The 13438-nt window shown below is 43.2% G+C and overlaps 1 protein-coding gene across 1 annotated transcript in view; it reads left to right on the forward strand.

The window, feature by feature from the left end:
* Positions 1-348: 348 nt before the first annotated feature.
* The window catches only part of PPP1R8 (protein phosphatase 1 regulatory subunit 8), a 122599-nt gene continuing 109509 nt past the window's right edge, over positions 349-13438 (forward strand). The window contains exon 1 of the mRNA XM_078682503.1: positions 349-491. Within this exon, the coding sequence (XP_078538629.1) occupies positions 442-491 (50 nt within the window). The 5' untranslated portion in view covers positions 349-441. The remainder of the gene's footprint in view (positions 492-13438) is intronic.

A 13438-nucleotide genomic window follows, 5' to 3' on the forward strand; every position in this document is an offset into this window, starting at 1 on the left:
ATGGCCAGCATTTTTCTGTGGAAAAGGCAACAAACTCACTAATGACTCCATTTATCTACTCGACATGTGGTACACTCGATCAACGATACGGTCATGCATTATTGTAATTACGAGCGTTAGCTCTCTAAAATATCTTTTGACCGCCTCGGTATAATATTTACTTCGTTTGGCCCACGGAAGGCAGCCCCCGGACACGAACGCAAAAATATACACCTTTGTAACATAGCCATCCCTAAACGTCTTCGGCTATTTGCGCGCGGTCTTGTAGTATTTCGTCTCTCTCCACAACGTTTGGCTTTAGTCTTTTTTTTCGTTCTTCTCTGAAATTTACTCGCTACAGTGGTCTGTTGGAAGTGCGCATGCGCCACACTGTCTTTGCCATTGGTGAAACGTCCTTTCCCGACGTGCCTTCGGATTTTGGCCGAGTGGTTTGTACACAAAATGGCTGGAGCCCCTAATCCGATCAAGCCCTTTTTCGACTGCCCGACCTGGTGAGTCACGGCGCCCATTGGGAACCGCTTTAAGAAACTGCAAGGCTCCCCGTAACCTGTTAACAATAGTATTCAGTTTGCACTGTAAGCTAGACTTTGACCAGGCTGCCAGATCCCCACCTTTAGCTAAGCTCATCCCCTGCACATAAGCGCTATCCTTGCCCATAAGCGCTATCCTTGCCTTACAGGGCTGTAGTCAGCCTTCGCTGTTTATTATCGCTTCCAAAAGTAGCCTGCTTCTCGCCTGTGAATCTCATTAAATTGCCGTTCCAGGCCTGTGCAGTGCAGGTCCGTATCCTCAAAGGTTTACCTTCATTCGCCCCGTGCGTCCCCAGCTTGAACCTACCCGGTGCATCACCATGCAAACGCCTCGTGCCACGCCTTGCATCCCTCCCAAAAAGTGCTGCTTTTTAGTGCAGCTTGTTGCCTACACCCCCAAATAAGCTCATCGTACCTGGTGCTATATCTTGCAAAAAATGTTGCCCTGTGCCCCTGAGAAGGTTGCCTTCATCTTATCAAAATCGCGGCACTATCCCCTGATTTATTTATGCATTTTTCATATAGCGCGGATATTACCCAGAGGTGTCAGAGCGCTTTACAAAAGAGGCAATAACGTTACATGAGAAATTGAGAATAATAGGGTAGTAGGCGACGGTAGGTAGCTACTGTGGTTACTCATGAGTTACGTATTTACAAATGACCTCTTCATTACAAATTTCATATTTAGAAAGTTTAATGCGATTAAGGTTACACAAAACCATATTTACAGAGTTGAAGCGGAAAGGTCGTTATAACTTGAGAGTGTGCTGTATCAGTCTGGGTCATTCCATTAAATATGAGGGCATATGCCTGGTGGGGAGCTTGGCAAGGAGAGATTATTGAGAAAAATGTCTTTGGAAGTGGAGAGTTTTAAGGTCCTTTTTGAAGATCGATCCAGAGAAAAGGTGGTTGTGCAAAAGTTTGGAGGTAGTGATTCCCAAATTCTAGTCGCATTACTTGAGAAAGATTGTGCCATAAGCCTTTCTTGTTTGAAGGTTCGAGCAGCAGATTTTCAGTATTTCAAGATGGTCTAGAACCACCGGGTATCTTTAGTTGATTTGCTATGTAGAGAGGGCGATGAAGTGTGAATGGCTTTAGGAGTGATACAAACAGTCTTGCATAGGTTTCTAGCTTCAATAGGAATCCAGCGAAGAGTTGACAAAACATGGGTGTGATATTGTAATTTCTTTTGGCCATGTAGACCAAACGCACTGCCAAGTGGGGGACAGATTTTAAAGGAGATAAGTGGGTCTTAGAGAGGCCTGCTGGGAGAGAAATACAGCAGTCCAGTCTTGAGAGTATCATAGATTAGACAGGAGTTTTCAGGTCTTGTTTAGGAATGTAAAGTCGGATCCCCTTGAGGAGGCGCCTTTGGAAGATTACATTCTTGGCCATGGTGTTGATTTGGGAGTGAAGGGTGAATCTTTTGTCCAGTATGACACCTAGGGATATCGCACTGTCAACGATGGTGGGTTTACTGTTAAGAATGGTCAGATTATCCATCCATTCTTGAACATGAATTGTAGAGTTTGAGATAGAGATGAGAAGGAATTTGGTCTTTGAGGGATTCAGTTTTAGTTGGTGAGACATCATTCATTCTGGGATGGAGTTGAGGATGGTGGCGAGAAGTGAGATGTTGTGTGTGGAGGATGCCTTTAGGTAGAGTTGGTTGTTGTCAGCATACAGGTGATAAAGGATCCTGGCTGCTTTTAAAAGGGCACCTGGCGGTTCAATTTAAAGATTAAATAGGGTCAAAGCAAGGATAGAACTTTGAGGGACACCTTGATTTGACCTTTTGAGTTGACAGTTTTCATTTTTAAACATCGGACATCTACCTGTGAGGTAAGATTCAAACCACTTAAGTACTACGCCTTCAATTCCCATTCTTTGTTTTAATGTGTTAAGTGTGCAATAGCTTACGATATCAAAGGCTACAGGAAGGTCAAGAAGAATCAGGAGGCAGGATCTGCCTGAGTCTAGGACTCGAAGGGCATCATTGATAACCTGTAGCAGTGCTGTTTCGATGCTGCAGCTTTGACTGAATTAGAATTGAAATTCATCTAATAGATTGTTCTTGATATGTTGGGGGAGTTGCTCTGCTACACATCTTTCACTGCTTTTTGTCAAGGAAAGGGAGATTGGCGATAGGGCGGAAGTTTTTACGACCGTTCACGTTCGAGGAGGGTTTATTTAGTAGTGGGGTCCCCTGACCAGTTTCGAGGGCATCATGAACGGATCCTTGGCTAAACAAGCATTTGCAATGCAATAGGTCTCGCGTTAAGAAAGTTTGAGCTATTGGTATTGTAAATGTAAACATTTTTATGTATGTGTTCGTTTGAAAAATTGCGAAATTAATAGCTTTGTCATTTACATTGGCACTAGTTATAACTTTTGCAAATGTGACACTTATAGCATTTGTAATGCAATGTGTTGTATTTTCGTGACTTGCATGTATTGATATAACAAATAACATTGGTTTTTATTTTTTTAATAATGAATAATTAAATAACATTTATTGTAATTTATAATGGCAATAGCTTAAACTTTTGTAAATAACTTATGAAGATTATGTTCAGTGTATTTTATTGTTACGAAAATCCAAGAACAGAAGTGAAATATTAACATCTTTTTGCGACATTTGTAATAAAGCTTGAAACATTGAGAGAACATATTTGAATCAGTTGTTGAATGGTTGCACAGATTGATGCTGTGGTGGCGCAGAGTGATGTTGTGGTGGTGACGAGTGATGCTGTGGCGTTCAGTGATGCTGTGGTGGTGAATTTGTGCCCCGCTTGAGGAGGCATATTATACTTGTAGTGTGAGTTCTGCAGATTTATGCTGTATTAGTAATGCCTAATGCAGTGCTGGTGATCAAAGATGGTGTAGTGGTGGTGAATGATGCTGTGTTGATGCTGTTTAATGATTTGGTGTGCTGAGTGATGCTCTAGTGGTGTTGACTAATGCCGAAATGGTATAAATGATGCTGTGTTAGTACTCATTGACAATTGTGTGTAACTTGAGGGGAGGGGAGAGAAGGGAGAGTGAGGAAAGAGGGGAGAAAGGGAGGAGAGTGGGGGATAGAGGAGAGAGGGTAGAGGAGAGAAGGGAGAGTGTGGAGGGAGAGATGGGAGATGGTAGAGGAGAGGGGGGGGAGAGGAGACATGAGTGGTGAGAGGGGAGAGAGTGGTGAGAGGGGAGAGAGTGGTGAGAGGGGGGAGAGTGGTGAGAGGGGGGAGAGTGGTGAGAGGGGGGAGAGTGGTGGGAAGGAGGGGAGAATGGGGATAGAGGGGAAAGTGATGGGAGAGTGAGGAGAGAGGGGAAAAAGAGGGGAGAATGATGGTGAGAGGGGAGAGTGCCACATGGTGGCGCTGTTCGTGTAATTTTAAGGAAGAGCAAAAAAAAAACCAGTTGCTTGTTAATTTAATATACATTAAAAAAAGCAACTAATACCTGGCACCCAGAGCCATTCTTAAAGCTTTGGTGGCCTCGAACAGTCAGAATTGTCACACTTGTAGCCGTGTGATGGTGGCCATGTGTGGTGCAAACTGCGGTGGCCTCCTGACGAGAGCCCCGGCACTTACATTTATTTTCAAATTAAGCACTGTCCTAAAATCTACTGTGCTCCAAAACAATCATCCTCAGATGGAAAACGCTGCTGCACTTGACAAACGACTGCGCCATCATCCAGATAATATGCTAATGTTTGAAGAGGAGTTAAGTGCCCACATGGAGAACATATTTCCTACTCTGCCGCTTTTTTTGTCACACGAGGACGCCTGAGGCGAGCTCTCGTGATACCATCGGCCACATCGCAGCAGCAGGAGCGCACGGCGGCCGGCGTGCCATTTACATGTATTGCTTCCTGTAAGCTTTGTGTGCCCGTCCTTCATTTCCATGACCGGCCTTTGTGTCTCGCGATCTGATAACCACGGCAATCCATAATACAACAATGCCGGCCTCCTTCAAAAAAAAATGCACACCGTTACTATAGTGCTTCCAGGGAGGCTTACAATGCGACTTTAGAAATTGGCAACCTGTAAAAAAGCCCAGTCGAAAATTACGAACAGCTGGAGATGACAGTTGTTTTAACAGCTGAGCTGACAGGATTAATTTAAATTCACTGAAATCAAAAGTAGATAACACCTGTTTAGTCTTCCAGGGCTATTCGGCAAGGTAGGCCCGAGGAATAGAGCTCAGCCAGAAGCGCATGCCAGGGCAATGGAGTGAGAGAGAGCCCGGGAGAGAATAAAGAGAGAGTCCGAGAAGAGTAAGAGGGAGAGGGAAATATAGAGAGAGGGGTGTGGGGAAGGGGAGGGGTAAGAGGAAGAGCAGAAACGTAAGGGACAGACGCCTGGAACAGAACAGAAATAGGGAGGGGGGGAGGAGAAATGCGAGACGCGGCCGTGGAAAGTGTGACCGGCCTTTGTGTCTCGCGATCTGATAACCACGGCGATCCATAATACAACAATGCCGGCCTCCTTTAAAACAAGCAGTTACGAAAGTCGAGCTTTTACTTTCTACAGCACCTTCTTAACAGGGACGAGGGACGCTTTGAAAGTGAAAGTGGCAAGAACGAGGGACGCTTTGAAAGTTAAAGTGGGCATGGCATGTTGTGCGGGTGAAAGGCACGGCATGGGGCGGCAAAGCAGTTTCAATCAAAGAGTGGGAGGGAAGGAGCGAGCATATGGAGATGAGGTGTGAGTGAGGGGGAGCAGAAGCCTTTGATGTGGTGTGCAAGGCCAAGCTCTCGGAGGCAGGCGGCTCGGGGAGCACGAGCACATGCACTCAACGAAATCCGCGATGGTTTCAGAGATTGTTTGAGCCTCTATACTCTCGTCCATCACTTACGTGATAGAATAGGCGAGACCTAAAAATGAGGGTAAGTGATTTATCCAGTAGAGTGTGAAGGTCTATTGCAAGGTTGCTTGGGACAGGGTCCGGACTCAGAATTGTTTGTAGGTTTCGTTTTCAAAATGTTTTTTAGGAGGGCATTCTCGGCGATACTGTGCCAGGATCCATTGGTTTTGCATACCTCATGTGGGGTTGGATGTGTGTTGTGATCAAGGAGCAATTTCACTTTTGCATCGAAGAATTGTACAAATTCTTCTGCTTTCTTGGATGGGTTGTCCAATTTGGTGTTTGAAGATGAGGGGGGTTGCTGGTTGTTTTGGTTAGGTCAGAGAGTTTCTTTGGCCTGTTCTTGGCAGAGTCGAGAAGGGTTTTAAAGTGATTTGATTTTTCACTAATGATATATTTGTGATAACACCGATCTTGCATATTGGAGGTATGAGAGATTATAGACGGAGGATGGCTGTCTCCATTTCTTCTCCATGATTATGAGATTTTTCTTTTAATCAGAGTGACTTATTAAGCCATGGGGCAGATAGTGTTGGACTTTTCTTCTTGTTTTGTAGTGGAGCTACATTGTCTATCAGGACAGACTGGTAAAACATTGAGCAGTCAAGTAATTGACGTCAGAATTGGAGCTGATGTCTGCTAGTACCTTCTTAGCAGTGTTGTTGAGAGCATTGAAGTCGATGTTCTTTGTATTGCAAAACCATGTAGTTAAAAAAAAAAGTTATTACATTTTTATTGGTGCATATAGAAAGTGCACAGTACAGGAGGCAACCCAGTGTAATGGCAGCATTTTGAAAGTATGCAACATTTACACAGACGGTAAAGTAGACCACATAATGTAACTCTCCATCACAGTGACATACGAGGCAAAAGCATTTTGGGGTCAGGGGGCCAAATTATGACATGGTGTGCGTGTCAAGGTGGTATAATAGGTGTCCACACCGGGCAGCACATGGCATGGTGGAACAGCCTAGATATCTGCAGGAGTAGGTGGGAGTTGCTATGGGAGTACCATGCTGACGCAGATATAACAAGAGTGGGTCCCAAATGTCTATCGGTCGGCACCTTGGGGGCATACGGTCCCAGTAGGTAGTGAGCTGTGCTTGACAGTGCACGGCATCGCTCAGCCACGCCTGCACTGTGGGCGCCAGCCCCAGTGTATCACCACTCTGCGTTTATCTGATGTTTCTTTAACATATCCTAGTAGGCACGTTCTGGGGTCTGGTGAAAGGGGATCGCCCGTAATGTCAGTGATGATAGTGCACACATTCTGTCTGTAGTGTGCTACCCTTGATCACGTCCAGGTGCGCAAAAGTAGCAGGTCGCGCAGAGCAACGCACACACGCTGCATCCTCAGCCAGACCGATCCTGTGGCGGTGTGCGGGAGCAGATATTAAAAGTGTATCAGGCGTAACCTGTAGTTGGGAGATATGGCTTTATTGCTATAGCCAGACCAAGCACCTAGCTCCTCTGGTATGTCCAGGCTTGAGTCCAGTTCCCACGCCCTATGCGCGCATATGTTGTCCAACGGGGAAGTCGTTTATGCCAGGGAGTAAAGGCGGATTGATTAGCTTACGCTGTGATGTGGTTGTACATATTCAAGTGCAGTGCGGACTGGTGGAGGAGCCGGGAAGGTACAGTGCTTGTCCTTGCTGGTTGCCCTAATATGGTAGTAAAATGATGTGTCGCCGTGTGATTGGTCGTTCAACGGTGCAAAAAAATGGGGGGAGAAATTGGTCAACTGGGTATAGGTCCGTAAACTTTCTGATGCCTAATGTGCCTGCGCGTCGGGCTGCCCCTTTGTCCTGCAGTGGGGGAAGGCGAGATTATCCGCCACTGTGGCAGAAGGAGCATAGAGCACGACAATACCGGTCTGTCTACGGATACCGTACCATGCCCACCGCACACATTCCACTGTGTTAATTTTGCTCTTGGTGTTTTGTATGGCAGAAATGGTGCGGTTTTTAGCTGCCCTGACGCTGCATGATTGTACTCGACTGCCACATACCGTTGAAACGGCGTGGGGTGCAACCAAAAATGTCTGAAGCTCGCCTGGGCGCAGTAAGCGTATAGTTTAAGATCCAGCGCACCCAAGCCGCCTCGTGACTGGGGTAATGTGAGGATTTCATACGATATTCTAGGCTGTCGGCCTGCCCACACAAGTCTGATCATGTTGGAGCGCAGCCTTTTGAAAAACTGGGCTGTGGTGGGGAGTGGGACATTGACAAATAGGTATATCAATTTCGGTGAAATTATAATTTTTGCTATAACGATACGTCCGACAATGGATAGCGGTAGTTTGTTCCACACTGTAATGCGTGCCTCGAAAAAGTACACCACCTGCCTATAATTTGCTTACTAAAGTTCCTCCGGATCCCTGCTCAGCCATATGCCCAGGTATCTAGTCGGTTCAGACGCCCATTTGAATGGACAATCAGTCTGAAATGGACATGCCGGGAACAGTATAGATTTGCCCCAATTGACTGGGAACGCCTGAGTAGCATCCAAAGCGAATTATCTCTCTTGTCAGAGGCACGAGAATCTCATACGGTTCGCAGATATATATGACGATATTGTCCGCGTATGTAGTGACTACCAGACCACGAGTGGTGAAGCAGATGCCTGGTTCAGCATGGTGTTGGCGCAGTCTAGCCGCAAGCGGCTCCATAGCCACTATGAACAGCAGGGGGAAGAGAGGCAGCCTTGCCTAGTGCCACGTGTAATAATAGGGTCTGAGATGTGGCCATTAAGTTTAACTTGCGCTGAAGGGAGAGTGAATATAACAGTCACACAAGGGTGACTGAGGATAGTTTGCGCTGGGAAGAAGTAGTTATCAGTTTGAACACAATATTTGGTAAGCTCCAAAGGATCGGATTCTGGTCACCCCACCAGAATCAAAACCTGCGCAGGGCTCGACAAATCCACTCGCCCGCTCGCATTTGAGAGGGAGAATGGATAAGGACGAGCTATTTTTAGGTCCTACTCGCCCTTTCTGGCGAGTAGGAAGACAAATCAACTTTTGTCCTCTGTCTTTGAAAACGGAGCAAAAGTGACAAGATAACAAGATTTAAAGGCACTTTTATTGCTCTCAAAAGGACTGAGCAATAAAGATGCCATTAAATCTTGTTAAGTTGTCACTTTTGCTCCGTTTTCAGAGACAGGGGTCAAGTGGGTTGCAGTTGGGTCGAGGGGATTTTCCAAGTTACTAGACCTGCAGGACTAGTACAATTTTTCAGATTTGTCGAGCCCTGCTGCGACACCATGGGGCCACAGTTAAAGCATTATAACACATACAATTGATCCTGAGCTAAAAGAGATAGAATCAATTCAAAATATCAAGTCCCAAATGTATTAGGTGCTCTTCATTTTATTCTTCATAAGACATTTTTTTTTTTTCTTTTGTTCTTTGATAAAGTCCAATCTTCACACAAAAGGAAGAAAAACAACCACTGCCAACACGTGTTTCGTCTAGGTCGTCAAGACCACTAGACTTCGTCAGGGCTGTAAATATTACAATAAACATAATCAAAATCACATTCCACTAAAATAATACTGTTATAAGATAAAAGCCTGTCCTATTTACAGTTTTTATAAACAAAGTGGCAACCGTTCAACACAACAGTTAAGTTTATATAAAGACTGAAAACACAATTTGAGTAGTTTACAATAAGAGCTCATCCAAAGTTTGAAATAATGCCTTTTGTTGTACAGACAATAGGAGTTATAGGTCTACTATTGCACAAATATAGTGTTTGGGAAAAAAATTTTTTTTCATTTTCAATTCTTACATTCTTTAACATGCTAAGATGAATATGGAGAGAAAGATAGGCCAAAGGTGCAGGTAACCACAGAAAAAACGCCCAAAGTCAGAGTTAAATCAAAACGGATAGACCCAAATTCACACCCAAATCAGTGACTCACGTATCTATAAACCCAAAAAGGTTTGTCAACCAATATATGATTAAATAATCAAAAAATGCTCACCAAAATTTCTCATCAGACAGCCAAATAGGCGAAATGCAGACGTTATATTCTAGCTCAATATCTGCAACAACATTGAAAGTCATGAGCACGCAAATAGTGTGATCACTACTCGCCTAAGTCTCAAAAACAGCCTTTCTACATAGCAGTCCAAAAAAGGTGACACACAAGTGGTACACTCACTTAGTTTCCATAAAGCGTCCTGCTCCAAGTGTTTATTCAGAGAAAAAAACGTCCAATCCTTTTAGTAAATAATCTGTGGCACCCAATCCATAAAAAAGTATTCAAAATAACCTACGAAGCAAGTAAACGTAATATCAATAATATGCAATCTCACGAGTGTTTTAATGGGTCGAGCACAGTAAGTTGAATTATTCATCTCAATAGTTTGCTTGAATTGACTAAAGTCATAGTGCGAACAGCCTCTTTATAATTAATCGGCTGGTCAGTTCATAGAAAAACATTCACCCAATGTTATACCCGGATCACGAACCAAAGCAAAAACAAAATCTGCCTCACTCGTTACACGGTAATACACAAGTCTATTAAGCCCTTAAATGTCCACTAACCAAATCCGGAAAGAGATCATCGAAAAAACGTACCTCCGAGTGCAGGGTCATGTAGAGAAGGAGTGTATTCCTTCGCGTATACCGGCGTTCAGCACAGGCGCCATCTAGTCTTGCTCCTTATCTTCACCTAGCGCGTGGGTTTCCATGCAATGGAAATAGAGATAGGACTATCGTACAAGCTATTCTATGGTCGCCATCTTTTAGTAATCAAAAGAGTATTAGAAGCATAGTTTAAATTCCATTAGTCCCTTCAAAACGATTAGACATATCTCAGGTAATCCGGGCAAGTACCTGTACTTGCGAGATGTATTAGTATAGCATGAGAAGAATTAGTATTGGTGCATGCAAATCTTAGATAACCCCAACCATTTCAATATCCGATAAGGCGGGAGAGTGTCACCCAAAATTAATAAATGTGACAAGTGGGTGAAGCGAAAGACCATACTAGTGGCCTCCATTACGAAAGTTGGAAGGTCAAAAAAAAAAAAAAGAGATATATATCACAGTATATAAAGAAAAAAAGGATCCATCATATCTTGGAGGCATGAATAATCTTCTGACTAACGATGACATTATACATTATACCAGAAAGAATTGTAATTCATCTTCAAAATTCAAACCCCGCTCCACTGCATGAACCCGCATTATCCAACGAGCTTCCTGCTGTCTTAATCTGAGTTCGTGATTCCCACCCCTTATGTCTATGGGCATCGTCTCTATGCCTATCCTTAATTAAGAATAGGGACAACAGAGTTCCGATAGCTGCGCATGCCATGGACTGCCCGGCGCAAACGGAACATCTAACCATGTCCTTCCTTGGCATAGAGACGATGCCCATAGACATAAGGGGTGGGAATCGCGAACTCAGATTAAGACAGCAGGAAGCTCGTTGGATAATGCGGGTTCATGCAGTGGAGCGGGGTTTGAATTTTGAAGATGAATTACAATTCTTTCTGGTATAATGTCATCGTTAGTCAGAAGATTATTCATGCCTCCAAGATATGATGGATCCTTTTTTTCTTTATATACTGTAATCAGAAATTGTTCGGAACATGTACATTTGAATCATGTATCTCTGTATAATTCATTTGGATGTGTTCTTTCTGTGTTTTGCCTAAAACAAGCTTGGCTTTGACTGTACTACTTTTAGGACACTGTACCTATAGTTTGTGATATATATCTCTTTTTTTTTTTTTTTTTTTTTTTTTTTTTTTTTTCTTTTTGACCTTCCAACTTTCGTAATGGAGGCCACTAGTATGGTCTTTCGCTTCACCTACTTGTCACATTTATTAATTTTGGGTGACACTCTCCCGCCTTATCGGATATTGAAATGGTTGGGGTTATCTAAGATTTGCATGCACCAATACTAATTCTTCTCATGCTATACTAATACATCTCGCAAGTACAGGTACTTGCCCGGATTACCTGAGATATGTCTAATCGTTTTGAAGGGACTAATGGAATTTAAACTATGCTTCTAATACTCTTTTGATTACTAAAAGATGGCGACCATAGAATAGCTTGTACGATAGTCCTATCTCTATTTCCATTGCATGGAAACCCACGCGCTAGGTGAAGATAAGGAGCAAGACTAGATGGCGCCTGTGCTGAACGCCGGTATACGCGAAGGAATACACTCCTTCTCTACATGACCCTGCACTCGGAGGTACGTTTTTTCGATGATCTCTTTCCGGATTTGGTTAGTGGACATTTAAGGGCTTAATAGACTTGTGTATTACCGTGTAACGAGTGAGGCAGATTTTGTTTTTGCTTTGGTTCGTGCTCCGGGTATAACATTGGGTGAATGTTTTTCTATGAACTGACCAGCCGATTAATTATAAAGAGGCTGTTCGCACTATGACTTTAGTCAATTCAAGCAAACTATTGAGATGAATAATTCAACTTACTGTGCTCGACCCATTAAAACACTCGTGAGATTGCATATTATTGATATTACGTTTACTTGCTTCGTAGGTTATTTTGAATACTTTTTTATGGATTGGGTGCAACAGATTATTTACTAAAAGGATTGGACGTTTTTTTCTCTGAATAAACACTTGGAGCAGGACGCTTTATGGAAACTAAGTGAGTGTACCACTTGTGTGTCACCTTTTTTGGACTGCTATGTAGAAAGGCTGTTTTTGAGACTTAGGCGAGTAGTGATCACACTATTTGCGTGCTCATGACTTTCAATGTTGTTGCAGATATTGAGCTAGAATATAACGTCTGCTTTTCGCCTATTTGGCTGTCTGATGAGATAAATTTTGGTGAGCATTTTTTGATTATTTGATCATATATTGGTTGACAAACCTTTTTGGGTTTATAGATACGTGAGTCACTGATTTGGGTCTATCCGTTTTGATTTAACTCTGTGGTTACCTGCACCTTTGGCCTATCTTTCTCTCCATATTCATCTTAGCATGTTAAAGAATGTAAGAATTGAAAATGAAATTTTTTTTTCTCCAAACACTATATTTGTGCAATAGTAGACCTATAACTCCTATTGTCTGTACAACAAAAGGCATTATTTCAAACTTTGGATGAGTTCTTATTGTAAACTACTCAAATTGTGTTTTCAGTCTTTATATAAACTTAACTGTTGTGTTGAACGGTTGCCACTTTGTTTATAAACTGTAAATAGGACAGGCTTTTATCTTATAACAGTATTATTTTAGTGGAATGTGATTTTGATTATGTTTATTGTAATATTTACAGCCCTGACGAAGTCTAGTGGTCTTGACGACCTAGACGAAACACGTGTTGGCAGTGGTTGTTTTTCTTCCTTTTGTGTGAAGATTGGACTTTATCAAAGAACAAAAGAAAAAAAAATGTCTTATGAAGAATAAAATGAAGAGCACCTAATACATTTGGGACTTGATATTTTGAATTGATTCTATCTCTTTTAGCTCAGGATCAATTGTATGTGTTATAATGCTGATGGGAGAGTGTACAGTAAGCTTATTTTCTGGATTAAACTGGGGCTAAAGCCCAGGGACCCAAGAAAGAGAAAGGAAGGACCACTCGAGGGAGTCTAACGCCTTTGTGGCATCCAGGAGGGCCACCACTGTCGGCAGAGAGGGGTGAATGTGGTGCATAACTAAAAAAACGGTATGGAGATTGTGAGATGTGGCCCTCCCCGGCATCAACCCAGACTGATCCGGCCGCACTATTAGTGGCATGAGAGGCAGCAGAAAGCTAGGATTTTCGCATAGATTTTATAATCTACATTTGTAAAAGATAGAGGCCGATAGGAATCTCAGAGTTAGGGCGGGTTCTCCGGCTTCAGTATGGTTATGATGATGGCTTCACGAACAGTAGCGGGTGGCAACCTACCAACAAAGACTTGTGGTACATTTCAATAAGATGGGGAATGAGTATGGTAGCGTACTCTTTGTAGAAGGCGCCTTATCGCCAGGGAGGCGGAAATAACCCTCCGCTCCTCCTCCAGCGTAATTGGAGTGTCCTTATGGTCACGATGTGCAGGAAGCCAGAGCAACTCAA

The sequence above is a fragment of the Lissotriton helveticus genome, chromosome 3_1, assembly GCF_964261635.1.
Source record: "Lissotriton helveticus chromosome 3_1, aLisHel1.1, whole genome shotgun sequence".
NCBI classification, from domain to species: domain Eukaryota; kingdom Metazoa; phylum Chordata; class Amphibia; order Caudata; family Salamandridae; genus Lissotriton; species Lissotriton helveticus.